The sequence below is a fragment of the Centrocercus urophasianus genome, unplaced genomic scaffold (genome assembly GCF_019232065.1).
Source record: "Centrocercus urophasianus isolate 14NV4802_14NV808 unplaced genomic scaffold, USGS_Curo_1.0 seq_16, whole genome shotgun sequence".
In the NCBI taxonomy this organism is placed as follows: domain Eukaryota; kingdom Metazoa; phylum Chordata; class Aves; order Galliformes; family Phasianidae; genus Centrocercus; species Centrocercus urophasianus.
In genome coordinates, this window is record NW_024884711.1 from 32,469,915 (window position 1) to 32,496,128 (window position 26,214).

Below are 26,214 nucleotides of genomic sequence, written 5' to 3' on the forward strand. Positions count from 1 at the left end.
GCTGCCATGGACAGTGCAATGCCGCACTGCAGGCGCGCAGCCTGCCTGCACCCTACCCTTCAGCACACGTTCGGCATATTGCATATGGATTACTCTGTTAACACACATCACCAAAGACAGAGGTTGCTTGTGAAGAAAACGGATTTATGATTTCACATGTAACCACTGGGCAAAAAGGATGGATTTTGTCCCTGTAATTTCTCTTCTTTTATGTGCAGGTGCCACAGGATGCAGGGTAGACGCATTTTGCAACTGTGTCGGGTCCATTTCACTGAGCCGTTTTTCCCAAACTGTAGGTTCCCACACACACTTCAAACATTTATTGAATTAACTGTTAATTTTCTTAATGATTTCCCTATTACATTCATAATTAATCATACAGTCTACAGCTTAAGCTGGAAAACACTCTGATTAATGCTCCTGTACTTTTTCCACACACATTATTTCCTGAAATATTTGCATTTGGGCTGACCCCAGGTTTTAAGACCAAGCATTTGAAGCCATTTTGAACAATGGGAAAATGGGGATATTTCCTTCTCCTTGAAGGACACGCCCTCATTAAATTAATGAGTCCTGATGCTTGGCCGGAAGCATTTGCTAAAAAGGAGCATTAAAATATATGGTTGTTGGCAATTTGTGATAGCACAGCACATTTTCCTTGCTGAGAGACATCCTAGGAAAGCACAGGGGTCTCCTGCTTTTTGGCTGCTGCTGTGAATATCTGCACTGCGGAGATAATGGTCTCAGAGCCACACTAGCAGGCTGCTGGGAGGACATGGGCAGCAGAAACTGTGGCCATGGTATTTGGTCTCACTGAGTTTTTGGTGAGATGCTGTCACTTTTTCAAGTCATTCACATGAAAGCATCTCAGTCTCTGCGATGCTAATGCTGTTGGGAGCCATAGGGGCTGTGCTGCTGCCCCAATATAAGCTGCACCGTGGACAAATGCAGCACACAGAAAATACTCTGTAACTACAGCAGCAACCAAACTAATGGCAGAGGTGTGTGTGCACCTCTCCTGGGTCTACACAGCAATCACACCCAACTCTGCCCATTAACATGGTGCTGGCAGAAGCCCAGCACACGACCCATTCTCCAGAACTGCTAACACTTTGGGTTTTATAAAAACAAAAAGCACAGCACAATGTGGTCCTCTTCCACACTGCCACCTGAGACCTTCTGGTTGAAACAGGTACATTTCCACCAAAAACAACTAAAGTCAGTTTTGATGAAGCACCATTTTCCACTGTTGTGTGGAAATAATCCTGACACATTCCACGTGCAAGTGCCGAGAAATCAAGAAACTAAAGAGGAGTAGAAAGAAAACTAGAAAAAAAAAGTGTATTTGATTTTCTCTGTTCAAACTGAAAAAAATTTAAGACTTAACATGAGGGGAGCAGGAAGGATCTTTAAAATCCTCAAGTTTGGGCTACCATCATATATATCGAATCTGACGCTGTCCCTGCAGCATAGCAGTTTCCTTTTAGTCTTTCTTTAGGAAAAGCCATTAAGGAAGCAAATTAAAGACAATCTGTTCCTCCATTCTCAATTCCACACTATTTCAGCATTGATGAATCTGGTCGTGTAATAATAAAATTCCTGCTGAAATATGATCTTAACTGTGCAACCTCCACACTGCAGTTACAGTGCTTTGCGCATTTAATACTCTGCTCTACATTCCCCTTTTCAGTTTCATTTCTGGATAACATTAGGATCTGCAACAAGGACCTCCTTTAGCTCTCCCTGGTTTACATTGATTTTAAAGCATCCCCAAGGTCCCCAGTACCATTCAGAAGGAACTTGCAAAAGTCACTAAAGCTCACAGCTTTTGCTGGTCCCTTGAGTTGTCTCTGAAAACAGGTTCCATTGTGTTCACATTATGCTTTTACATTTTATGGCTCGTTTTTAAATTACATGTTAATTTCTACAAATGTTAAATTGAGAGGAGAAGTTGGCAAGGACCACACATAACCACAAGGCCACAATACAGTCTGCGTGTCTGCAGAGCATTTCTGTGAGCACCCTTACACCTAAGTGCTGTGCAGGAATGTGAGCCCAATCCTTCATTGCGCCCAGTGCTCTGTTCATTGCAAGAAGCGCCCTACGATCCTGCTTTATAAATCACAGACTTTGCAGGATTCCAAATTAAAGAAAAAACAAGGAAGGCAAGAGGAAAGAAAAAGGCAGCAGTAATGAAAACATCACAAGCTAAACACACTCCTGAGTATAAACGCCTAAAAATAGAGATCAAACATCTTCAAAAATCAACCACTCATTCAGGAGTTTTTTTTCAAAGCCACCCTCCTTCACAGGCCTGCAAGTCTTTGGTTTCCTCACTATTTTTATTTGTTCTGGCTTTTCTGCTGCGCTAAGTAACACATAAAGTAGAGTCAATGAAAACCTGCTGACATAAAAAAGTCTGAAAACTCCCTGTCCTGCCATTTCATCCCTCTCTTTGTCTCATTTTAATTTTTGCTTTCCTCTATCCAATACAACTCACCAGACAGCGATATCCCAGAAAAGTTGGGATTTTTCATTTCCTTGAACTCCAGCAATGCAGAACACTTTGTTTCCGCAGGTAACAAACGACACTGGCCTCGCAGAGCACTGTTAGCACTGTCCATAATTACAAAAATAAGTCAACGTGCTGGCAATCCATAAACCAAAGTATGATGTGGGTGCTTCAATCCAGGCTCACTACAAGGATTATTAAATCTTTTTGCAGTATATTTCTGGAGTACTTGTTGCAGTCTGACCATTGTTTCTATGTGCATTTGTGCATCAACTAGAGATAGGCATGTCTGGTTTTAGTTATTGGTGTCATACAGGGAACCTGCAGAGATGAGATAGCTTGCCAAGGAATTAATGAAAACTTCTCTAACATGGATTTTTAACTAAACAAAAGTACTGAGTGCCTTTCAGTGGTCAGCTTAAGGCATATTTGAGCAATGATACATACTTACACATTATACCTGTTCAAGGACTAATATGAACAGAAATTTTCTGCCTTAAGTGAACACATTCACGTATGTCACTTTATATACATATAAGCGTATCAGTTTATGACAGAAACGCTTACATATGTGACATGTCTGAGTACGTTCACAGTCTGATTATGCTCCCAGTCTTTTCTCAGTGCTCTGCTCTCTCTCAGTTGGTGCAACAAATGTCCTCACATCGTGCACTGTGTCCCCTTGCATCCAGTACCACTTCCATTTGCGTCGCACACCATATCCTCCTCATTCTGCTCTGCATCCCCCCCACCTCGCATTGCATCCCCTGCATTTTACACCACATTCCCTTCGTCCTGCACTGTGTCCCCCACACCCTGCTCTGCATCCTGCTGCATTCCATATCCTGTCTCAGAGAGGACAGGGCTGTAGAATCTGCGACATAGATACCGCAGGGACTGAGCCTTGGTGTTTACTGCTCCTATTCCAGCACTAAAAATGCTCCCTGCGATCTCACAGTGCAGAGGTACAAACCAAGGCTGATCTCCCGACACAGCGTTACGCAGCCTGTCCTTGATCTTTGCATGGGATTTCACAGTTGCATGAATGCAGAGCAGCATATGGGCCAGTGTTTATAAGCATGTTAATGACCGAAATGGGAAATGGCACTACCCATTTTCCTTATAAACTTTAAACTGCAATTTCTTGTTTCTGTCACCGGACACTGCTCATACCCAGCTAACGCAGCACAGGCTGCCGAGCCGCCTGCAGCCACGCTAACTGCAGGCCCAGTGGGCACCAAAGTGGCCGAGAGCAGAGAGCAGCCTACAGCACGGATCAGCCCCGGGCAGTAAACTCCCTGCTCATGAAGTGCTACAAAAAACCTGCTTTTCCAGGAAAGCACAATAAAGATTTCCCTTCAAAACAAATGACTTTCTGCTCATGGAAGCACCGCAAGCTTGCCAAAGTTTTCTCCAAAATTAGACGTCGCTCAATTTTCACCACACGCTTTTTGACATCTCACTGAAAACGTCTTTATAAACTAAAACATCTAGCAAGAACTTCAAAAATCTGCTTCAGCTTCTTTCTGTTAAAAGTCCACTGATTCATGTAACACAGCACTGCAGAGGGGAGCTCCTTCTAAGTGCTGACACCACACTTAAAAACTCCCTTGCTGCTCAGAGGGGCGCAGTTGGACACACTCTGCTGTCTCACCCAAGCAGATGGGATTGGTTACAGTTATTTTGCACAAATTGCTGCACAACTGCACGAGCTGCCATCGCAGGTGTTCAGACTACACAGAAAATATTTAAAAAAATAAAATGTCCTTATTTATCCCTTCCTATCTAACAGTCATTTGGGTAATTCCCTCTATTTCTGAACAGGTTTCAGGATAACACAGAAATATCTACATTTAGTCATGAGGTAATCAATTCCTGCATGTTACAGCACCACCAGTGGGGCTATAGCCTTATAACTGACAAAAGCCTGCTTTTGTATGTTATTTCCTGAGCGTACACACGCATGCGGGCAGGACATACCAAATAATTGATCTTTTTGTTTCTGTTGTCAGGCTACTGCTTGTCTGCTTTGGGAGTGCAAAAAGAATAACATTATATCCTGAAAGCTGCTGCTGTTTTCTCAGCAGAGGCCACGACACTTAACAAAGATGTTTAAAAAGTGACTTAAATACCATCGCATGAGCAGTCTCAGGAAAGCCAGTTCTAAGCTTTATGGACAAATGCTGTTTTTCGGTCAGCCAAGCCCAGCCTGCAAACTCACTGCCGTCAGAGCGTGCCCATCTCAGCCTTCTCTTTGAAGACCATATTTTTCAGTGCAGTTAGAAACTTGGCAAGAAGAACTTAACCAGTAGCAAATTTATTACAATTTTTAAAAAGTCACTGTGTCCTTTTTTAAGTTATGGTATAAAAGTACAGAAAAACAGAAGTTTACATATCTGAGCTGCTGCATCTGTTCTTGAGTAACTTTTCACTTAAAAATAAAACTTGGCAGACAATGTGCCCATAATGCAGACCAAATGCATTTGGTATGTTGAAAAAGAAATATCTTAAATGAGCAGAGAGAATTAATTTTGAAACGTATTCATCATGCATGCACTGTTCTTGCTCCCCATGAGATCCTTTTCCTCTATGGGTCCTCCACTCCCCCTTGGTCATTCCCAGACTACCCACGTGCACCAACATCCTCCCACCCCCACCACAGCATTAGACCTTCTGGAAATCTGCTATTCCCCCACAGGGACACAAACCATGTTAAATATACTTGGGAAGAAGGAGCACACCAAGGCTGCAAACCTGAGGGGCTGTGGAGGTGATGGGCAGTGAGGCAGCCCAAAGGGGAGCCATGAGAAGCCAAGTACTGCATCTACATCTGTGCTAGTTAAATGCAAAGCCCTCCAGCATCTTGCATCAGTGTCCGTCCATCCATCCTCCAAGCAATGATGCTTGAGAAACGGCCAACCTCACAGGCTGCTGCAATGGGTGTAAACCCTGAGATGCTGGTGGAGGCCTCCAAAGCTTTAGAGGAGCTCTCCAGCACTTGCTGCCCTTCAGGGACCTAAGCAGTTCCAACATTGCCCTAATTTATGGTAATCTGAAGGCATGGACCAGGCAGTGCCACATTCTTTCCTCTGGCCAGCAACACAATGGACGGTATAAATCACCCTTTTATGCTGTTACTGATTAGATCTAAGTTATAAATTACATGTAACCTCTCCAGAACATTAAATCAAGATATTTATTGGCCAAATTTATGGCACCTTAGTCCAGTGCACTGTGTCTGGAGAGTGATGCAGAGATTGGTCTGAATTCATGTAATCATAAGAGATCCAAAGGGCCACATGATTGAGAAGGCACCCTGAGGACAGTGAATAGAATGAACAGTAGGGGAAAAAAAGTCATGTGCACTCCCCCAATGAGCATATGGCCACAAACACCCACCAGGAAAACACAAAGCTCTCTACCCTGTGTCTGGGGCTACACAGCACATCCCTCTACTTCTCCAGCCCTCCCTTACAAACAAAATGCTCAGGAGTTGTTTTCCTCATCAGGCTTGCCTTAGTGCCAGCAAACAGATCTGTGAGCATCCTTCAAAAGTCTGCCCTGCTCTATTTAAAAGGAAGAAGCAGCTTCATTAAGCAGTCAGTAACAGCATGGAGCTTCAGTACAGCAAAGTAGACAGCTCCAAGGAATGGGAGAGGTTGGACAAGAGTTATCCACTCTCAAACAAAGGTATGGACAGGAGTTACCTCTCCTGTAATAGAGGATGGACAGGAGTCATCGGCTCTCATAAAAGGCCCAACTAGGCAAAACCCATTCCAGGTGAGAACAAGCACCAAAGCCAACTGTATCAAAAATGATGTAGGAAGAATCCCTTACCTGTCCGGTAGACAAAATTGCCTTCTGTCTCTGATGATGATGGAGACACCAATTCCTCCTCAAATTCATTGGAACTAAATGAACCAGAGTGATTCCTTTGCCTTGTTTTTTCCATCATAGCTGCGTTAGTAGCCATGACATGTCTCAATGAGTCATTCAGGTAACGATTCAATAAGCTGTTTTTGTATTTGGGAGGTGACACGTAATCCTCATTGGCACTTGTTTCTGGTCTCACTCCTGTTTTTATGACTGAGCTTTCAGTTTTAATCACAGTGTGATGAACTGGTTTGTTGTATCCCCCTTCATTCATATGGTTTCTTGGAGGATTTTCTCCATCTGAAAACAAATGAAGAAAGATACAGTAACATAGCAAATGTCTAATATTTAACAAAAGGCATTCTCTTCATGTTTAAATTGCTATAAATACAACTAAAGCTAGTAATTTTTTAGTAATTTTTTACTTCAGTGTTAGAAAGTGATTTTCATTTTCTTCTGTTCGCACATTGCTCACTGTAGTTTCCAGAGTTCTCAGACATTCCAACTATTATTATCAACTGTAGAAACAGTCTCTAGGTCTAATTTGTTCATAATGAAGGTGAGGCAGGTAGAAAAAAAAAAAAAAGAAAAATGAGAAGTACCTTAAACCAGTGGTAAGTTTCTCAAAATATGGATGAATAAGCTTAATTCTTATGATCATAGCTTCTCCTGAATATTATGGCATACTTAAGCATATTTGATTAAACTGTACTTTTTTGGCTGTCCTGCAACCAATCTTTCAAATGAAAGTGCTGTCCAAAGAAATGTGAGTACAAACTGAAATCGGAACAAACAGAACTGAAGCTGAGCACAATTTGAAATGTTTTCTTCTAAAAATCCACATACACATCTCTGGCATCATTTTGTAGCCTTTTTCCCTCACAATAGGCAGAAAAAAAGCCCCCATACATGACTAGTAACAATGTTCTATTAAAAATGTGGGTTACTGTTTAAAAAACTCCTACATTTGTTAATTTGGGCAGGAGAAATTTCCTGTGAATCTTTAAGGCTAATGTTTGTGGGTGAAATACAGAAACAAACACAATAGTATGAAACTACACACAGTATTATCTACAGTGGTGTATATATTAGGGTAAAAAAAGCCCCCTGGAAGTTAATAAGATTCTCTTGATTATGTGACATCCATGCATCCCTTCCCTTTAGAATAGTAACGGTCCAGAGACTTCTCATTTCCCTAAACTGACAAATGAAAGCTTTTTTTCTTTTAAATCAGAATTGCCTTGCAGAATTGAATGCACTATCAATTCTTTTTGTAGTTGGAAAGCTACACAAAGCAGGCAAATAACATGCAACCCTACACAACCCATCTTGCAAGTGTTTTGCAACTACTCTTAATTGTATTTGGAAGCCAGAAAAAAAGTCTGATTCACAAGCAGAGGTGGCTCTGCTGAGTGTTATAAGAAACCAGAGCTAACCTGTGGTATTTGAGACTTTCTAAATGCATTTTGATTGGTGTAAAATTGATAAAAAAAGCACCAACAAACCTTCAGAGCACGAGTCATCACTGCTCACGCTCAGCCTTTCGGCATTCCCTTGGACGTATTTGTTGTACAGTTTTATTCGCAAAGCCCAGCTGAGGTCTGGTTGCCTGACCGTGTTCTTAAGGCGACGTCTTGCATTGGCAAACCAGTTTGAGACCTGCTTAAAAATTAATGTATTAGCTTCCCTGGAAAACAATGGGAATAAATAAATCTGGCCCACACAGTGTACACAAGCTTTATGTATGTCCCACGAAAAGAGCAGATGAGGAAAACACCCCGGGGCACCGGGAGTCTGAAACTGCTGCTGAGAAGCTCAGGTTCTGCCTTTCCACCTTTCAGCAGTGTCAGCAAACCCTCAATAGGTTATTAACAAACATTTAATAAAGGTGCCCACAAATATTCATCTTCCTTTCTTTTTAAGGATAACATCCCAAACTTCCCATACAAATCTTTGATATATTACTAACATCCTAAATTAAAATTAATAATTGATGTTAGGTAGTTTACATTTGACATTTACATGGGCTACAATAAAACTGCTGAAGAGCTGTTCTGCATTTGGTTATCCGAAAGCCTAAATTCTTTCAGGACACAAAGAGAGCGCTGAGGGTATCGGGGCGGCACAGCACTGACCACAGCACACATTGAGTTACACAGAAATCAGACATTTGCTCTACAGAGCAGCAGCTTCTGCAACTGTGAAGACCAGCAGAGATACAAACCTTGCACAGTCATTGCTAAAGATGGGAACTTATGCATTTTCTTAGCTCCCAGATGCAGAGCATTTTCTAGAGTGTGACACAGCAAAAGGACACGTGGTGCTGTCCCTCAGGCCTACACAGTCAACACAGAACAAAGCACATCATTTGCAGCAACAGGTTAGGAGACCAAAGCCGTAGCTGGCAGCAAAGAGTAAGTAACAGTGACTCTTCTCCAAGGCTGCTTGTTTATATTCATCACATTGACACAGCAATCATTATAGTACACCAGAAAGGGTGGCCTGGCACCCATCCACCTTCTGATGCCATGAACAAACTTGCTGCAGACCTCTCAGCTGCAGCACGAGCCACTGCCTGCAGCGCGGTGTAGGGGAGCTCGGAAACCAGACACGGGACGATAAGAACAGACCAGCCTGGAGTCCAGTATCACCTCACTGAGCCAGCAGCTCCCTGCCATCTCGCGAGAGAGATTTTGTTTTGCTGCGTACCATCATACTTTGAAATATTTTATCGATATTTCATCATAGGAAAGGAAGAGACGATAGTATTAGAGTGACTCAAACATAAAAGCAATTAAATTTAGCGAGAGTGATTTTTGCCTGGTACTCTTGGTTTATTTTGGGCTTGTTTTTCCTGTGCCAACTCGTTGCATCCTGCATATCAGTGTGACAAGATGAGTCATATTTCAAGTTTTCTGCTATGAGAGGAGGAAGTCGTAGTTACGTGATCACTGTGGAATAACCTTCAGTCAGCATTTACAGGAAAGGCTTTCTGGTAAAACACAAAGCAGCGAGCACTCACTCCAGAAACTCATTCCAAATTAAACAAGGCATGCTGAGGATGAAAGAAAGTTAGGTAAATCCACTCAAGAGCCAGCCATCTTCCATGAAGGTCCTACCTTATATTACTGTGATCTCCAAACATCTCAAAACCAAACCAAAACAATAAAACCTGCAGTGATTTATATACAAGGCATAGTAAAAAAAGGTTTATCTCTGAAATCCCCAGGAACTAAGCATCCTGAAAAACTGCACAACCGAACCCATTTCTCTTGTCAGCAACAATCATACAGCTATTCCGTACAAATGAAAAGACCAGAAAAAGCCAACAGGGAGAACGATAACAGAAAGTGCTTCCTTGCATTCATGCTTTACATCAGCTCAGCCGTTTCCAGAGAGCATCAAGTACTTATATCGGCATCAAGAAATATTGACCCTCTGGCTTTGCTTCTGAAGAGCCTCCTCAGACCAGTTGTGATTTGTTCTGCTTCAGTGCTTAAGAGTGGCTGAGGTTTCAGAATGGGAACAAATCGAGCAATGCTCCTCCCCCAGTAATCCTGATATGCCTGTATGGATCCGAACACTATTAAATCCACAGCAGCGCATGACCCGTGTATTAATCCTAGTATTGCAGAAAGCTGCTCTTCTACAATACAGCTATTCATGTTTCTTTCTGGAAGGAATAGATCGCCGTTTTTCTTTTTTATTTCACAAGAACGTCTAAAACAAAATTTAAAAAAAAATAAATCAAGCACTGCGGTAATAATGCAAATGAAAATGTAGCACGTTAATAGCACATTAATAGGAGAAATTATTGGATTCTGAATCAGAATCTAATTGGAGTAAAACATAAAATGCTTTCTCAATTTATATTGCTTTTCTGGTTTCCTGCTTTGGCAGTTTGGGAAGCAGAAAACTTTCGGCTGTTGGACTGCAAGCTGCAATAACATTTGCCTTGAGGACTCCTGAAGACCTCGTTGGACTGCTCAGGAAGAAGTCAGCCCAGAATATGCACAGGGTTTTGCTACTACTTATTGAGAAACAAGATGATTTATGATTGCTGCAAAATCCTACCTCCCTGAAAGAGTCTGACTTCCCCTCTGAAGGTGGGAGAGCCCCTCTGTCACGCTGCACCAGGGAGCACAGGGCTAAGCCGAAGTACTGGCGAAGAAGGAGAAATTAATTTAAAATCAGCCAACTGGGTGACAGCAGAACTAATGAAAATAAAATAGTGGAAAATATGGCATTCTGATTCTGTCCTAATGATACAGTGAAAAACGGAGCTGTGTGTTTACCTCTTTATCTCACAAAAGAATTACCTGTATCCATGCCATAGTCTGCAAATGTTCTTTTGGGCAGATAGCACAGACGGGAATATGGTATGTACTGGAGTAAGCTTTGTCAGATGAAAGGAAAGAAGGGCTGCAGCCTCATCACTGATGCCACACGGACCAACACCACACCCCAGGCACCTACTGAAGAACTTTCCTAAGATTGGCGCACAGGTGAAAAACAGGACAGGTCCTCAACCTTTCACTGCCTCAGTGACATTTTGGTGGAAGCCTGGAGGGATTTTCAACAGCGCCCTTTGGAGAAGAAAGCTGCAACTTGAAATCTGAGAAATGGGGGAAGAGTAAGGCGCGAATTCAGCATGAAGATGCATAACCCAGAGGGAAGACACCACACTGATTCCTGGTTCTCTGCTAATGTTCAGTGTTATTAGTCTAGAAAAGCAATCCCCAGAGACACTGCCTGGGGGGGGGGGAGGGGGGCGGACAAAGCGTTCCAACAGATACTGAAGCCTAAACCCAGACTGCTCTTGGCTATAGCAGCCCCATCTGGATAAGCCCGGGCTCCAGGGAGGTTGTTACAGATGCACCCAGTGTGGCTGAAATCACCAAGAATAGGAACACTGATCTGGACTGCAGCCTGGCTCTCTCTGGGCACATGAAAGCCAAGGAGGGGTGGGTGCTGTCTTGTTCCACCAGGCTCAGGGATTGCTGCTGCTGCCAGACCTACTTATTTACCTCTTGTGCAGATGCTACACTATTCCTGAATTAAAAAAGCAGTGCACCCAAGTGATGGAAGAAACATCTGGGGCTTCTTTTTGATGGCGTGCTTCTGTAAATGAAGATGGATGTGCTGCTTCGCACAACTCTTTCAAATATTCCATTTTGTAGAAATAAACTGCTCAACTTCAGCTTCGGTGTAAATCCAGCAGAGCCATGGGGGTCTAGCAGGGATAAATGCAGCACTCTGTAACTCTTTTTCATTTCATCCTACACCTGCCATAAATCATAGTGCTCCGTGGAGCAGTGGCCATGGTTCCCTTGGTGCTGTTACAGAGACAAACACAGCACATCCCAACCGGGACCTACTGAGGAGTACTGCAAAAACCACCACCAGACACTTTCCCATTCTATATTCATTCTGTGGCTTTTATAAAGAAAGAAGAGAAGTCCTCAATATGTCACAAATGTGAAGTTCTCCAGACACGTATTCTGGATGTACGTTTTAAATTTCATGTAAAAATATGGGAATATTCTGAAAGCTGGAGTTCAATAAACTGCTCCTATTGAATTGCAGCACTGCATGGACAGTGTTTATCCAATCATATTTTTAAAAGTCTGAGCAAACCTTACATGCATGTTTTTACAAAACAAAGAAGTTATTTTAACTGTATCTTCCAGCTACAACTGGCATTTTCTGAGACATTAATATTATTTTTGTCGAAGTAATGGTGTTTTGGTAGTGCAGCAGTTCCACAATGAGGTACTGAAGTGTAAAAGTGTCCCCTTTCGCCAACGTTATGAGAACAGGAGCTCGAAGCCCTGCCTTTTCTGCAGGAGCTCAGAACCATAACTCCAGATTGCCACCTGCTCTCCCATTCTGATATCATCAAGTGCCCCACAGCTGACACATCAAAGATTGGGTAGAGCACTGAGGACTCATCCTGCCGACACGTGTTTCCCGTTATTCACCCAGCAGCAGTACGGGAATGAGACCATTCACAATACATCAATCCTTGCAGCATCCAGAGCCAGGACAGCATCGCTCAGCGACCGGCAGCATCACACCACATGTTTGCACAGAGCACCAGATGGCAAAAGGGAATGAAGCCATCAGATTTACCAACATCTGCAGCCAACTGCACCCCTCCTGCTGTGGCAGCAGGGCTGTACCTGCGAGCACAGCTACCTCTGGCTGCACTGCGTGGCACCGAAGTGCTCCATCAGTCGCTGAGCACTGCGTGGCACGTGGCAGAGTGGGTTTGGGCTTGACAGGTGGTGGCTGCTATCAGAGCAGTGCGATGCTTTCTGTTCCAGACTGTTTTCAAGAGGGAAACGAGTTGCTCCCTACAGCTTCCTGAACAAGTCCTGCCGTATGCTGACATCTCCCGTTACCGATTCTGGGGTGAACCTGAAGTTTTTTAAAGCCCATGCAAAACTCTTTCCGTTGTACTCATGGATAGGATAAAGGATGCAGCGCCTTCTCCCAGCAAGGGAGGAGGGGAAACGGGTTTCGCTGCCCTCAGCCCTCACAGTCCACGTGTGGGAACTGCCACCAGCGGGCACGGGGCGATGCTGGAGGGCGGCAGAGGGAAGGACGCGCCCAGATCTCTCCGGCCGCGCCGATGACCCCGACCGCACCTGCGGCCCCAGCATTGGCTGCCCCCATCCCTCCCGTCCGGGCGGGGGGTCCCTTACCTGCACCAGGGTCATCTGGGAGCCGAGGGCCAGCAGGATCTTCTCGGTCTTGGTGGGGTACGGGTTGTCGCGGTGTTTGTAGAGCCACTGCTTGAGCGGCCGTGCCATGTCCTGCAGCGCCTGCCGCTTGTGCCGCACCTTGCCGCCGTTCTGCCGAGCCCTGCAGCCGAGAAAGGGGCTCAGGGGTGCAGAGGACAACGGGGGGAACTCTGTCCCGAGATGCGCCGACGGGGAGCGGGGGGGAAGCGTGGGGATTTCGGCCCTGGGGCGGTGCGGGATTGCGGTGGTGCTCCGGAACGGGGCAGAGCGGGGCCCGAGCTCGGCTCTTTCGGCTCCGGCCGTCTCCGCGGCGTGAAGCCGCCCGAATCCCTACCCAGGGGGAGACACGCGCGGCACCGAGCGCGGCGGTGAACGGCGGTCATGGGGGAGCGTTTCCGAAAGGAAAAATTGGTGGGAAAAAATAGAAAAAAAAAAAAAAAAAAAAAAAAAAAAGGTAAACGATCAGAAGGGGGAAATGAAACTCAGCCACCGACAGGAAAAAAGAAAGAAAGACAGAAAGAAAGAAAGACAGAAAGAAAGAATAATAAAGGATTTTTTTAAAAAGAGTAAAGAGGAAAAAAAAAAAAAAAAAGGGACGGGGGGGGAGTTGCGGGAGGAGGAAGGTGTTTGGTGTTCGTTCTTTTTAAATAAAGCATCGGAAAGCAAATGCACAGAGCGCGCCCGGGGGCAGCAGAAGGGCGCGGGGGCAGCAGGGGGCGCCGCGGGGCCGGGCCGGGCAGTGCCGGACGAGACTCCCCGCAGCCCGGAGCCTCCGCGCTCGGCCGGGAGCAGCGCCTGCCTGGGACGAGCTCCGCGCTGCCGTCCCGCAGCGCCGCTACTGCGGGTAGCTGATGCAATCGTTAAGGTGGAAATGAGGAGCGAAAAGAGCTCCTCGGAAAGGTTCGCGCTCGGTATCTTCTCGCCGCGTTCCTTTAGTTTCTAAAGCTGACCCGAAACGCTCGGTCGGCGGCCGCCGGTTCAACCCTCTGCTCTCCGGCCGAGCTCCCGGGTCCTCCCATCTCCTCTTATTCCACCTGTCCCACAGCGAGCCAAGCAGCCGCGAGCGGCTCACGTGCCTTCGGAGCAAATCCCCGCTCTACCGCGGGCCGTTATTCCGCTTTAAATCCCCGCTCCGGGAGCGCACCGACACCGGCATCTCCTTCCTCCCCCTGCGGCTCCGAACGCCGCAAGTACAGCGGCAGCGGGGGTGTCCCGCACCGCCACGCGTCCAACTAAAGGCAGCACTCAGCTGCAGCCGTGCGCCTCGCGGCTCCGTTTTGGGGTTTTGTTACGCGCGGCTCCCAAGCGAAGGGGACCGCGGATCGCCCCGCTCTGGTTGTGCCCGCGCCGGAGGAGGCTGTCACGCCGCCGGACGGACGCGTTCCGACAGCTCGAGCGTTTTTGCATTACCCATCGGCGGAATTTGCCACCGGGGGAGACCCGGGAACGTCGTGGCGGGGGCGAAGGGAGCCCGTCCGACCTCCCCCCCCACCAGCGACCCCAACCCGTGCCGGGGCCGAGCGCGGGGCATACCCCGTCCTCCGGTTGCGCAGGCTGAGGCTCTCCTTGATGGACGGGCTGTCGGGGAGCAGCACCTCGGCGTGGTGCGGGCCCTCCACCACCCCCACGTAGGGCCGGCCGCCCCGCTCCCGTTCCTTGGCGTCCTCCTCGAAAAGCACCTGGCCGCTCAGCTTGCTGAAGACGATGGTGTTCATGGTGGGGGGGCTGGGGGCCGCCGTCGGGCTGGCCGCCGGCTTCGAGGTGCGGGGGCTCCGCTCTGCGCTGCGGGGAGGCGGCAGCGGTCACCCGGCGGCCGCGCGCACCGCCCCGGGCAGCCCCGGGCGCCGTCTGCCCACCCCCGGGAGCCGCCCGCCCTCCGCCCGCTCCCACGGCCGCGGCCCGCTCCGCCCGCACCTCGCCGCAGCCTGCGCCGCGCTCCTCGCTCTGTGTCGCAATAGTTCGGAGCGCGGCTTTCTGTGCCGTTTCTCTCTTTCTCCCCCTCCTTTTTTTTTTTTTTTTTTTTTTTTTTTTTTTTTTTTTTTCCCTTTCCCTTCCCCTCCCCTCCTCCGGAACAATTTTCCCCTTCCCCCTCCCCAAACGTATCGGGGGGGAGGGAAACAAATTGTTTTTAACGACCACCAAATGCGCAGCGCCAGCGCCCGAGTGAGGCACAGCCTCCGCGCAGCAGCCCGCACCCCGGGACCGCCGCTCCCCTCTCGGGGCGGAGGGCACCGCTGGTCGGGGGACCCCGCGAAGGGCAACGGCCCCGCCCGGGCGGCGCTGCGGAGGCGGTGCGCAGGGCGGCGGTGGGAGCGGTCCTCGCGGTGCGCGGCGGAGGGCTTCCGGCCGAGGACACCCGATGGGGCAGCGCTGCCCACGGGGCGCAGCTGGCGCCGGTGCGGGCGGAGCAGTCACGCGCAGCTCATTAACGCCTCCGTTAACGGAGCCGAACCGGCAAACATCTCCCTCCGCTCCTCTCGTCCCCCTCCCTCGCCCCCCCGTTCCGTCTCACAGCGTCTATAAGATCTATGAGGGCGAACTCCGAACCGGAGGCAGCTTGCGCCCTGCAGCATGCGCGGTGCTGCCCGCACGCCCCCAGCAACCCCGAGCCCGGTCCCTCTGGGTTTCACATCTCGGTTCCAGCTTGCAGCAACGCAGAAGATGGCCACAGTCAGTATTTACACGGATGTCATTCAGACGCTGTTTGATCAGCACCGTCCGCTCCGCGCTGCCCCCTCCCGCAGTGCGGTCCTCCCCTGCCCGTCAGCCCCCCGGGGAATTCTGTCCCGACCGCTCCCGATCCCACCCGCCGGGGCAGGGAGTGCTTCTGCTGCGGCGTTCAGATGGGAGCGTGACGTCACGGCCACACTCTTTGACATCACACAGCCACGCAAGCCGTGAAGGGGGTCTGTGGGCACTCTGGTGGTGGGGTCACCCACCCCGTGGTGCTTGCAGCATGGAAATGCGAGAGGCAATGTACTGAGCACACCCCGTTGTCGCTCAGGGGAACAAATCACTGCCCCTCTCTGCCGCCACTGTGGGGAAAAAAAACGAACATGTCACCGATGGTCCCCATCTAAGAAAAATCCAAATAGATATAAATGAGAACACAGGTACAGCCAATGTACAGTGCTGTCATGACTCTGGGGCAAAGCATTGCACAGTGGCTCCATTACTGCCATGCCTGAGTGAGCTGCCTGTAACTGGGAAGTGCCGTTGTGGTTGTATTACATAGAGGGGGCTGAGAAAATGAGAAGCTTTGTGAGAGCCAAGCATTGCCATGTGGGGAGGTGATCCTTCCACCTGCAGCTGTGCTGCTTTCCCGTGTCCCTCTGCTCCCAGCTGCCCACTGTGGATGAGGGTGCTCAGAAGGGGGAGCCTCAGTGGAAGACACTCATTTCCACCTCTGGGATCTCTGGGTACCTTTGGGCTGAACTGCAGGAAGAAATCCCACAGCTGCGCCTCCACTGTTCCCAGTATGCACTGTCCCATGCCTACACCCATGGCTAACGCAGACTGCGTGGGGCTGCATATGGATGGTGGGACCCTTCGTTCAGACAATGTGTGGACAGCCTCTACCCCACTCAGACAAAGGGGTTCCCCCTCCATCTCCTGCTGATGCCACTCAGTGGGGCTGCTCTGGCAGCAGGGCCGCAGGTTGCTGTGGTCCTGGCACATCCCCACCTGCACCCAGAACAAATCACAGCAACCAGAGCTGAAGGCAAGGATCAGCATTCGGAAAGCAGTGCTAGAAATAACCAAAACCTACACAGAGCGAATGCTACCATGGCGGGGAGCAGTGGCAGGAGCTGTTGGCACTGCAGCGCCTTCTGAGCCTCTGACAAAACGACATCTCCCATATCATCACATGTAAACCTCACACACATCCTCCCACTCCATATTTTATTTCCTAGATCACAGTTGAAAAGCTTAAATGAAAACAGGACTTCTATTTCCAGAGCTTGTTTAACATTACTGATGTGATAGGAGCTGCAGGCTTCGTGTTTTTAATTAAGGTGACTCACCCTGCTGATCACGGCACAGGCAATGGCTGCTCCAGGCCGGAGCAGCACCAGCAGCACGAGGTGTTCTGGTCCCACTGAGGGCAGGTGACACTCCTGCGGCAGCTGGCAGAGGGGTTGCTTTGCTCCCTCCCTACTTCATGGGTGTTTTGTATGCTTTCAGCAGTACTCCCTTGACAGTGCATTCTCACAGCATCCCCCTCCAGCTGTGGATTCCTTCCCAGTAAACACGTGTGTTGGAAATTCCAAGAATTTCCCTGTGTCCCTGGTACATGGTGCTATGGCATGCTGGGCGGCTGAATAACTGTGTGTTGGGCGAGTGTGGGATTGTTCGGGATTATGCAAAATGGGTCTTATCTACAGTGCAACACAGCTACCCGCAGAGGCTGCAGAGAGCACTGCCATCCATGGAAGAATCATAGGGCTGGCACGAGGACCACCTGATGACCGGAGGTGGCTGAAATGGTGCTTCCTGGAATGTGCTCTGCGTCTGCAGGCAGCCAGAGCCCAGCTGTGGCTGCTCACTGCACTCATAGCACAGAGATGGCATCAAGCAGGAATGGGGCTAAATCTCATACCAGTGAAATCACCACAGAATCATAGAATATAGAATCATAGAATCATAGAAGGGCTTATGTTGGAAGGGAACAAAAAGGTCATCCTATTCCAATCTCTGGTTGCCACCTGCAAGATCAGATTGACCAGGGCTCCATCCACTCTGGCTGTGAACACCTCCAGGGAAGGGGAGCCCATGACTTTTCTGGGCATATATTTCTAAGGAAGGAGGAAGGACCTATCCTTGGGCACCTCGCAGGGTCAGTGCCCATAAATTACACTGCTGGGTCATTTTGCTGGGCGGACAGTACCTATGGTGGAGATCATTTTGTTGTCCCTCTGGAAAGCAAAGATAGGCTGTGAAGTTGCCTCCTGTTTATGGAGCTTCCTGCATGCACAAAGTGGAGCAATGAGATTTGGGAGGTATCTCAACAGCATCAAAAGTACATGAAAGATAAAATGTGGGCTTTTTTTTTTTTTTTTTTTTTTTCCTGTATGGGTATTTGGTTTGGATAAGTTAATAGGAAGATGTACTGAGATGGAAATCTGTGTGCAGGGCACAAACACACCAGCACAATGTGTGACTGAGCCCATTTCTGCTTTGCTGGTGCCTTTTTTGGTGTAACTCATAAAACCATAGAATCCTTTGAGTTGGAAAGGACCCTTAAAGGCCTCAGGTCCAACCCTCCTGCAACAAACAGAGACACCTACACTAGATCAGGTGCTCAGAGCCCCCTCCAGCCTGACCTCGAGTGTCTCCAAGAATGGGGCATCCACCACCCTCTAGACACTGTATTATTCTTAGTATGTGATATATCAACATAGTCAATCATAGCAAAACATGAGTAGTTTCGCTGTGTTACACGTCTCATTCTTTTCCTGACCACACTTGTTTTAACTGAGTTTTAAAATCTGCATTTTGCATTTGCAGACACAGCTCAGTGCTTCACCACTCTCCCTGGTCAGAGGATGATGGTGTTGTTCTGCAGTGTCTCATGTGGCTGATGGCTGCTCTACGTTTGAGAAGTGAACGTGGATTTGTTTGGATGTAATGCCAACTGCAGATCATGCTGCAGAAACTTCCTATCTACTTTGAAAATGTAGGGATAAACTTTGAAAAGTTGATAACAACAATAATAATTATGGTAATTTTTCTTCAGCCACCTGTGCAGAAATAAACATCACACAGTGTTACTGAATTCCTTACTATTTATTCCTGTTTTCCCATCTAGCATCACTGGAAACTCTGAAGTCAGGTATTTTACTCCCAATACTCTTCAGCATGATGGATTCAGAGGTCCAGTCATTGTTTTGAATAATCCTCTGCTCAAAACCATGGGGAGCTCTGAGCCCCAGGTGGGGGAAGAGCAGCTAGTGGTGGCAGCAGGAGCCCCAGCTCCCCAGCAGCTCCCGGGTAACTGAACATATGACTGATGCCAGCAGGGTGAGGAGGTGAGAGTGGGCTGTGTTAAGGTTAGGGTTTTAGGGTTAGGGTTAGTTGGGCTTAAGGTTAGGTGGAGGTTACTGCAGCACGGTGGGACCCTGCTTCCCACTCAGCCACATGCATTTCTGCACGACCTCCAGGATTGCACAACCTCCGCGCCTCTATTCTGCAGCTGCGACGTGGGAATAATAACACTTCCTCTCCTTTCCCTGCTTCCTCCTCTGTTTTTGGCACGCAGCTAATGCGAGAAGGCTTGATCTCAGTTGGAATCTATCAGTGCTACTGACATGTTAATAATACTCGCGGAGACGTTTCCTCTCTGCCTCGCACTGACAGCGCTCTGCGCAAGGCTCCCGGCGTGTCAGCCTGCGCCGTATTGCCTTTCAACCCCAGATCTGAGGCTCTTTCCGGAGACAAGACAGAGAGCATGCACAATTCCTTCTGACTTTTAGGATTTTAAGCAGAGAGACGCAGCCATAACACGCTTCAGTTTGATGGCCCTCCTGTTGCTGTGTAGAGCTCTCGAACACTCTGAGCTGCTTGCACTGCATAAAGCCTCATATGGGTCACAGAATCATAGAATCATTAAGGTTGGAAAAGACTTCTAAGATCATCTAGTCCAACCGTCTGCCTACCACCAATGTTGCCCACTAAACCATGTTCCTTAGTACCACACATCTACATATTTTTCAGCACCTTTGGGGATGGTGACTTCACTACTTCACCACTATGGTGGCCCGACCACAGGATAGCCTAATATCCAGCCTGGTGCAAGTTGAGGCCATTCTCTCTCATCCTGTTGCTGTTACCTGAGAGAAGAGGCTGACCCCAACCTCCGCACAACCTCCTTTCAGACAGTAGTACAGATGGTCGGGCAGGGCTGCAGGGGTGCTCTGCCTGGAAGTGATGCAATTGAGAGAGATCTGTGTCCTTGAGGGAAACCCCAAAGGCAAAGCACCACATCTGCAGGCAGTGTGGGTCACTGCGGGCTGGTGGGACCCTGCTTACAGTGCTCTGCTTGGGCTCACCCTACAGATGGAGCCTGAGAAAGTCACAGAACAAAATGGGATTGAGGGAAAGATTCTCTTGAGATGCTTTGCAATTAATGTTTTTGGCCCAAGTTTGAAAATGTCCTTCCTTATAACTTGCAGTTATATAAAAATGTCTCCCCAGTTGCTCTCGTTCTTACATAATTGATCATTCATAAATCTGTGATGACTTAGATGGTTTCTCTGTGTTTTCCAGTAATAATAAATACAAATGTTTGTCCAAGCAGATTAAAAAGCCAGGCAGATCCTATTAATCTGCATAGCCGGTGCTGATAGCTGTATTCTTTTCTTTTAGTGGGACTGAATTTAAAGCTCTGTGAAGAGTTTTAAAATACACAAATGCCATTCCCGAGGGGCCAAAAGCCAGCAATTCAGCAGCAGCTCAGTGTTGGCCATGCCAGCGGCGTCCGCAGCCAGTGCCCACCAAGGGGCACTGAGCTCACACACCGTGTTCTCCTGTCTGTGTGCAGGGAGTGGGTCCTGCAGGGTGCAAACCGCGCGGTGCGGCACTGCAGCTCCTGTACAAACAGTTCGTATTTATTATTGGTGAGGCTGAGGCATGCACGCCAGTGGAGGAAATAGCTGGCACATCTTCATTAATTCCTTTTGGTTCTAAAGTAGTTTTCAGGAAATAATTCTGCAAGCCCTTGGCTCCGCACACAGCGCATTTATTCAGAGCTGGCAGGGGCAGCGGGAGCCGTGTAGTTCACAGAGCCCCACGTTCCTCTGCGTCCTGGAGGTGTTTATCAGAAAGGGCTCTCCGGCCGATCGCAGCCCCACACATCCATGGGGCAGTCCCAGGGCACACACCGGCAGCTCCAAGCACCTGTGGCTCAATCCTTGCCCCCATCCACCTGTGAATAATCATAGGGAATGCCTCGATGCCATTAGGGGTACTGCGGAGGAAGTGCTGCCCACCCGAGCACGTCAAGTGAATGTTGCCTTTGTCGGTCATTTGACTGTAACTGTTATCTTTTCCTCTGTAGCGGGACTATTTGACTTGCAACCTCAGGAATACTTTTGCTGTCGCTTTGAGATCTCGCCATGACTAAAACCAGAAGTTTAGCGATATGTTCAGGCTTTTTTTTAATGTCTGAAAAATAGACTGAAAATCTTGAATATCAGTCTCCCTCATGAGATGTCCTGATTTCACGCATTACAGCGGGGCCAGAAATAACATGGGAACAGCTTTTCTCACAGTATTTCGGTAGTTCTTTCCTGGCCATTGCCAAAAGCAGGATGTGAAGACATGCATGAACATTAAAGCAAACTCCTATTAGAACAGTTCAAGTTCCTCCAGCATTGTGGTAAAAATTTGTGTCAATTTTTATTCTATTCAGACTGTTTCAACCCTTTCAATACTTCAAAAATCCATCAGTGTTTTCTCTTAATAAATCATTCTGCTAGTTTAAATGTGATTTGTGGGTTTTCATCCTTTTTTTTTTGTTTGTTTTAAACACGCTCCAAGAAAATGACAAAGCGCTCTGACCTAAATTGAGCATTTGATCATGTGCATAAATGTTGGCTCTCCCCCTGGCTGCCCCTCTGGCTTTGCCATTTCTCCTCTATGTGATGTACATGTGCAGTGCAGTGAGTGTTTGCTGGGCTGGAGACAGGAGCTGCCCCGAGTGCCTGGTGACGATTCGCGGGATCGTGCCTTGTGATGTAAGGACAGAATCAGCCTCAGCTTTGCGTATTAAATTGTTTCTTTCAAAGCTGTCAACAAATTCAGGTGCCAGTCACCTCTCGGAGTTTCCACAAAGTAGCAAAAGGGTATGGAGTTACTGCTGTGCTGCCAGGGTAAACAGCGGCCGTGAGAGCAAGCAGAGAGTGGGGTCACAGCCTGCTGCTGCTGCACCACGTGTCCGCACAATCACACAATCATTAAGATTGGAAAAGACCTCTGAGATCACCCCATCCAACCATCCCCCTGCCACCAATGTTGTCCACTTCCCCTTGTCCCTTAGTACCACATCCACTTCCGGGGATGGTGACTGCACCACCACCCTGGGCAGCCTATTCCAGTGCTCAAACAGTCTTTCTGGGAAGAAGTTTTCCCAAATATCCAATCTGACACCGTGTCCACGTCCATGTGTGTGCTCCTCTGGGCAATTCATACCCAAGGCAATTAGCCCCATCAGGCTGGGGATGTCCTTGGGCTGAAACTCCAGCCTGAAGGAGAGGTTACCTGTGTGCACCAGTCCTGGTGATATACTGGCAGGGTCATGTCCTTCTGCAAGGGCGAGATGCTGCAAGCATCTTGGAGTGGTGCTCCAAGCATGCTGGTGTGGCACAGCAGGGCATCTAACCCTCCTGGACTCTGCCTTCTCCATCAGGTTAAAACAAAGCATAGTCTGGCATGTTGTAAGGCTGTATTTGCCTGTTTTCTCCTTGCCAGTTCTGTAAGGAAAGAAATTCAGGGACTAGTGAGCAGCACTTCAGACACTGCTAACAGGAGTGATGCTTTTTCCAGTGAGGATCCAGGTGCCTCTCTCATAATCTCCCATAAACCAGGTTCTTCAATGAGAGGAAAAGTGTACAGCACCACGGACTTATCCAGGCAGCACTGAGAGCCCAGATCTCAATGGATCTGAGTACTGGCTGGTAGCCCAGAACCAGCAGTGTCACCAGGAGGTTGGCCCACACACTGCCCTTCTTAGGAAAGCTCTCAGCCTATTAGTGCTGTGGTGAAGTGAGTCGGGCCATGGTTAAGTACAGAGAGAAGACCTCTGCTTTTGTGCTGAGAATCTCGCTGAGGACAGCTGAGGTACTGGTGCCTTTCTACAGGTGGGTCTGGCAGCCACAGTTCACCAGGATGCTTACAGAATTCTAGCCTGCACTTTGTGATCCAGCCCTGCTATTATGTATCCTGGATCTCAGATCAAGAGGGTACTTGGGAACAGACAAAGTAAAAGCCAATCTGAGGATCTTGCATTTCACTGTTCTACAGACAATGTCTGGGTTAAAACCACTGAAACGACCCAAGATCAGGCAGATCATGCCATTTCAAATTGAGTGCTCTGAAGGGATGCTGTTCTGGATACACTGTCCATTCTCTGCTGGGAGTTAAATGGAGATGTGTAGCAGAAAAGGTGGGAAGAAGGTCCTTTCTGTGAGATTTGTCTGCCTCTGTGCATCAGGATGCAGATATTTGATGAGAAGCCCTCTGCAGTGCACAGGCAACATTTCTGCCTTTACAGAAGAGGCTGGAGCCCTTGAGGAAGGCATCCTCAGCAGCTTCTGGGACTCAGTGAACTCATCCATGAGAACTGTTCCAGTGTCATTGTCACCACTGTCCTGTAACAGGCTGTGACAATGATGCCAGCACCCAGATAGAATCACTTCCTCCAAAAAAAGGCTCTTCAGTTAGTGCCTGTGTTTGTGTGGGAGACTCTCCATGGATTGAGCCATAAAATACCAGTTAAGGTAATTCTCTTTGGCAGCAACACTAGATAGTTTGCAATGAACATTTTCAGTCCAGCCAAAGAATATGATTTCTCACAAAAAAAGAAAAAAAAAAAAAAAAAAAAAAAAAGAAAAAAAAAAAGAAAAATGAAAATGCAGCTTTTTAATGTTTATACTCATGGATTTGCTTCAAGCAGTCACTGTGCTTCTGCCCTCCCTTGGATAGACTCCTCCACCCTGTAACCAGGTGGCTGATTGTGCAGAAATGCTCAGCTCCTTGGAATGGACACAGTCATGTCAGTCATCTCCAATGAAGGTAGCAGTCACAAACACATGGGTTTGCCAAAAGTCTTCAACCAGTTCCAGGAAGCCTTCATTTGTTTGCATTGCTAATCTAGCACAGTCTGGGACTGCTTGGGGAGATATCGAACCTTTTGTAAATTCTCTCTCATACCACTTCTTTTGAGATCTGCAGGATAGAAGCCATCTGAGAAGGTTTCGGGAGACTGACCGAGTTATTGGGCTGAGACAGAAGGAGCTGTTCTGAGCTGGAGGCAAGGCAGCCCCTGGAGCCTAGCGTGTTTTCATTCTGCAAGTCTTCTTTTGCTTTCCTTGTGGTTCAGCTTCTTGCCAGGGGTGGGAAATAGAAAACCTCACTACAGAGGAGTCAGGACAGACTGATGGGGTCCCCTTCTGAGTGTTTCCCTTTGGCATTCAGTGAGTGCTGGGGCACCAGGAGGGCACTGAATCACAGGTCATGTTGCAAACAGCACTGCAAGAAAGGTTTCTATAAGTACTCTTGCAGCTCCCTTTTCATAGGAGAGTGAGGAGGATGACTGATATCATCACAGACTTTCAAGTTGTTAGGGAAAGGAGAGCAGCATGAGAGTAGTGTATGAAGCATCCATCTTTGGATTTACCACCTGCAGCTGCCCAAGGAACCTGTGCTTGCCCATAGCAGGTTGGCTCCCATCACACCCTCAGCCACGAGGACTTTTCCTACATCTCCTTCTGTCTCACACCATCATCTGGGGAGCAGTTGTTTAAGATCACAGTTGGCCATTGAGAAATGTTACCTGCCCAGGCTAAATGAGAGCCAAGGCCAAGACTTCATGTGTTTTTCCACAAACATTATTGATTAAAACCTTGAATGAGTGCCTGCAGGTGGCAGCCACCTTTTGTAATGGCATTTCTTCCATATTCTTAGCAGTTTGCTAAAGTGCTACTAGTTGATTGTATCAACACTATTTTCTTACTTTGTTGGACTGCTTCATTTTAGAAAGGTAAATCTTGTGGACTTCTGACAATTACTAATTTTCTTGTTGGATTAAATTCTTAGACAGCTTTATCGTTTCATGCTGCGGGGTTTTCCAGGGTTTTCTTTGGCTGGCTCAGCCTTTCTAAACTGCCACTTAGATCTACTATGCAAACGCATGCCTCTGTGCACCCAGCGCACTCTGCCAGGCCATGGGCCCAGCATACCATGCTGCTGGATGCCTACGGATCTCCAGTGCTGGGGCCCTTCAGTCCCCCCATGTTGCTTTCCATATTCTTGAATATTTTTGGACATCTCCACTGCATGGACTTGCTGAATTCACCAAGTTTGGGGCCTGCGGCACTGGGAAACATGGTAGAGAAGCTCTGTGTTCGATCTCAGCCCTCTAAGGGTCACAGACACTTGCTGTAGTTAGCAAAGAGCTGCTGGAGTTGAGCATTTCAGTCAGTGCTTTCTGAGGTCCCAGTATCACATCTGTATTTTGTCCTGCCCTGGCTGTCCACAGTATAAAATAGCCATTCCCAGGCCACAGGGCTCCTCTCTCACATCGGCTTTCTCTGATGGGGATTCCCTGGGATGTACAGAGGATCTGGGGGTGCTGCTTGGCACTTGAGCCTGCACTCCCCATCTCCCAGAGCACAGATGCCCATGGTGGAGTACAGGGTATTCTGCTCTTAAAGCTGAAATGTGTTTCAATTCTTCAGGATGGTGAATGTGGATGTGACGGTCATGTAGGAGAGGAAACATATGATTCACATTCCCTTCTAGCAAAAGTTAAAGTGGTTTCTATTACACATTCCTACAAAGTTCAGACTGGATTAAGTGGTAATTAGATATCAGTAATTGCCAGTGGAACTAAAATCGTAACACAGCTCTCAATAACAGTGTTGATTTAGAAATGCTGGCAATTATGAATCTATGCTGGTACTTGTACAGCCCTAAGACTATAGAGTATGAGCATGTCCACAGGATAGAAGAACCTCAAAGATATGCAATGGTATAGAAAGAAACATGGGGAGAATTAAGAAAGTTATGTTTCGGGGGTGTTTTTTCTTTATGCTGAGTTTGGAAAGAATTAGGCCTCAGTCTCTTCAGAGAAATCACTCTTCTTTGTTTCGCACCTCTTCGTCCCACATCAGATCCAGTGCTTGGCAGCCACCTCTACTCCTGAGTTGCTACGCTGAATAACATTCACCTAGTCATTACATTCTGGGAAGCATACCAAGGCTGGCCCACAGATGTCCGCTTTTCCAAATAGTTTTCCTTTTACATGACAGCCCACCACAGACAGTTGTGGAACGGGCTGGAAGGAGGCATCAATCTGACCGTAAC

At 47.8% G+C, this 26,214-nt stretch overlaps 1 protein-coding gene across 1 annotated transcript in view; it reads right to left on the reverse strand.

Moving 5' to 3' along the window:
* The window catches only part of MKX (mohawk homeobox), a 40,211-nt gene extending 25,365 nt beyond the window's left edge, over positions 1-14,846 (reverse strand). The window contains exons 1-4 of the mRNA XM_042817369.1: positions 14,665-14,846; positions 13,093-13,252; positions 7,891-8,044; positions 6,350-6,685 (exon numbers count right to left, since the gene is read on the reverse strand). Of these exons, the coding sequence (XP_042673303.1) occupies positions 6,350-6,685; positions 7,891-8,044; positions 13,093-13,252; positions 14,665-14,846 (832 nt within the window). The remainder of the gene's footprint in view (positions 1-6,349; positions 6,686-7,890; positions 8,045-13,092; positions 13,253-14,664) is intronic.
* Between the last annotated feature and the right edge of the window lie 11,368 nt (positions 14,847-26,214).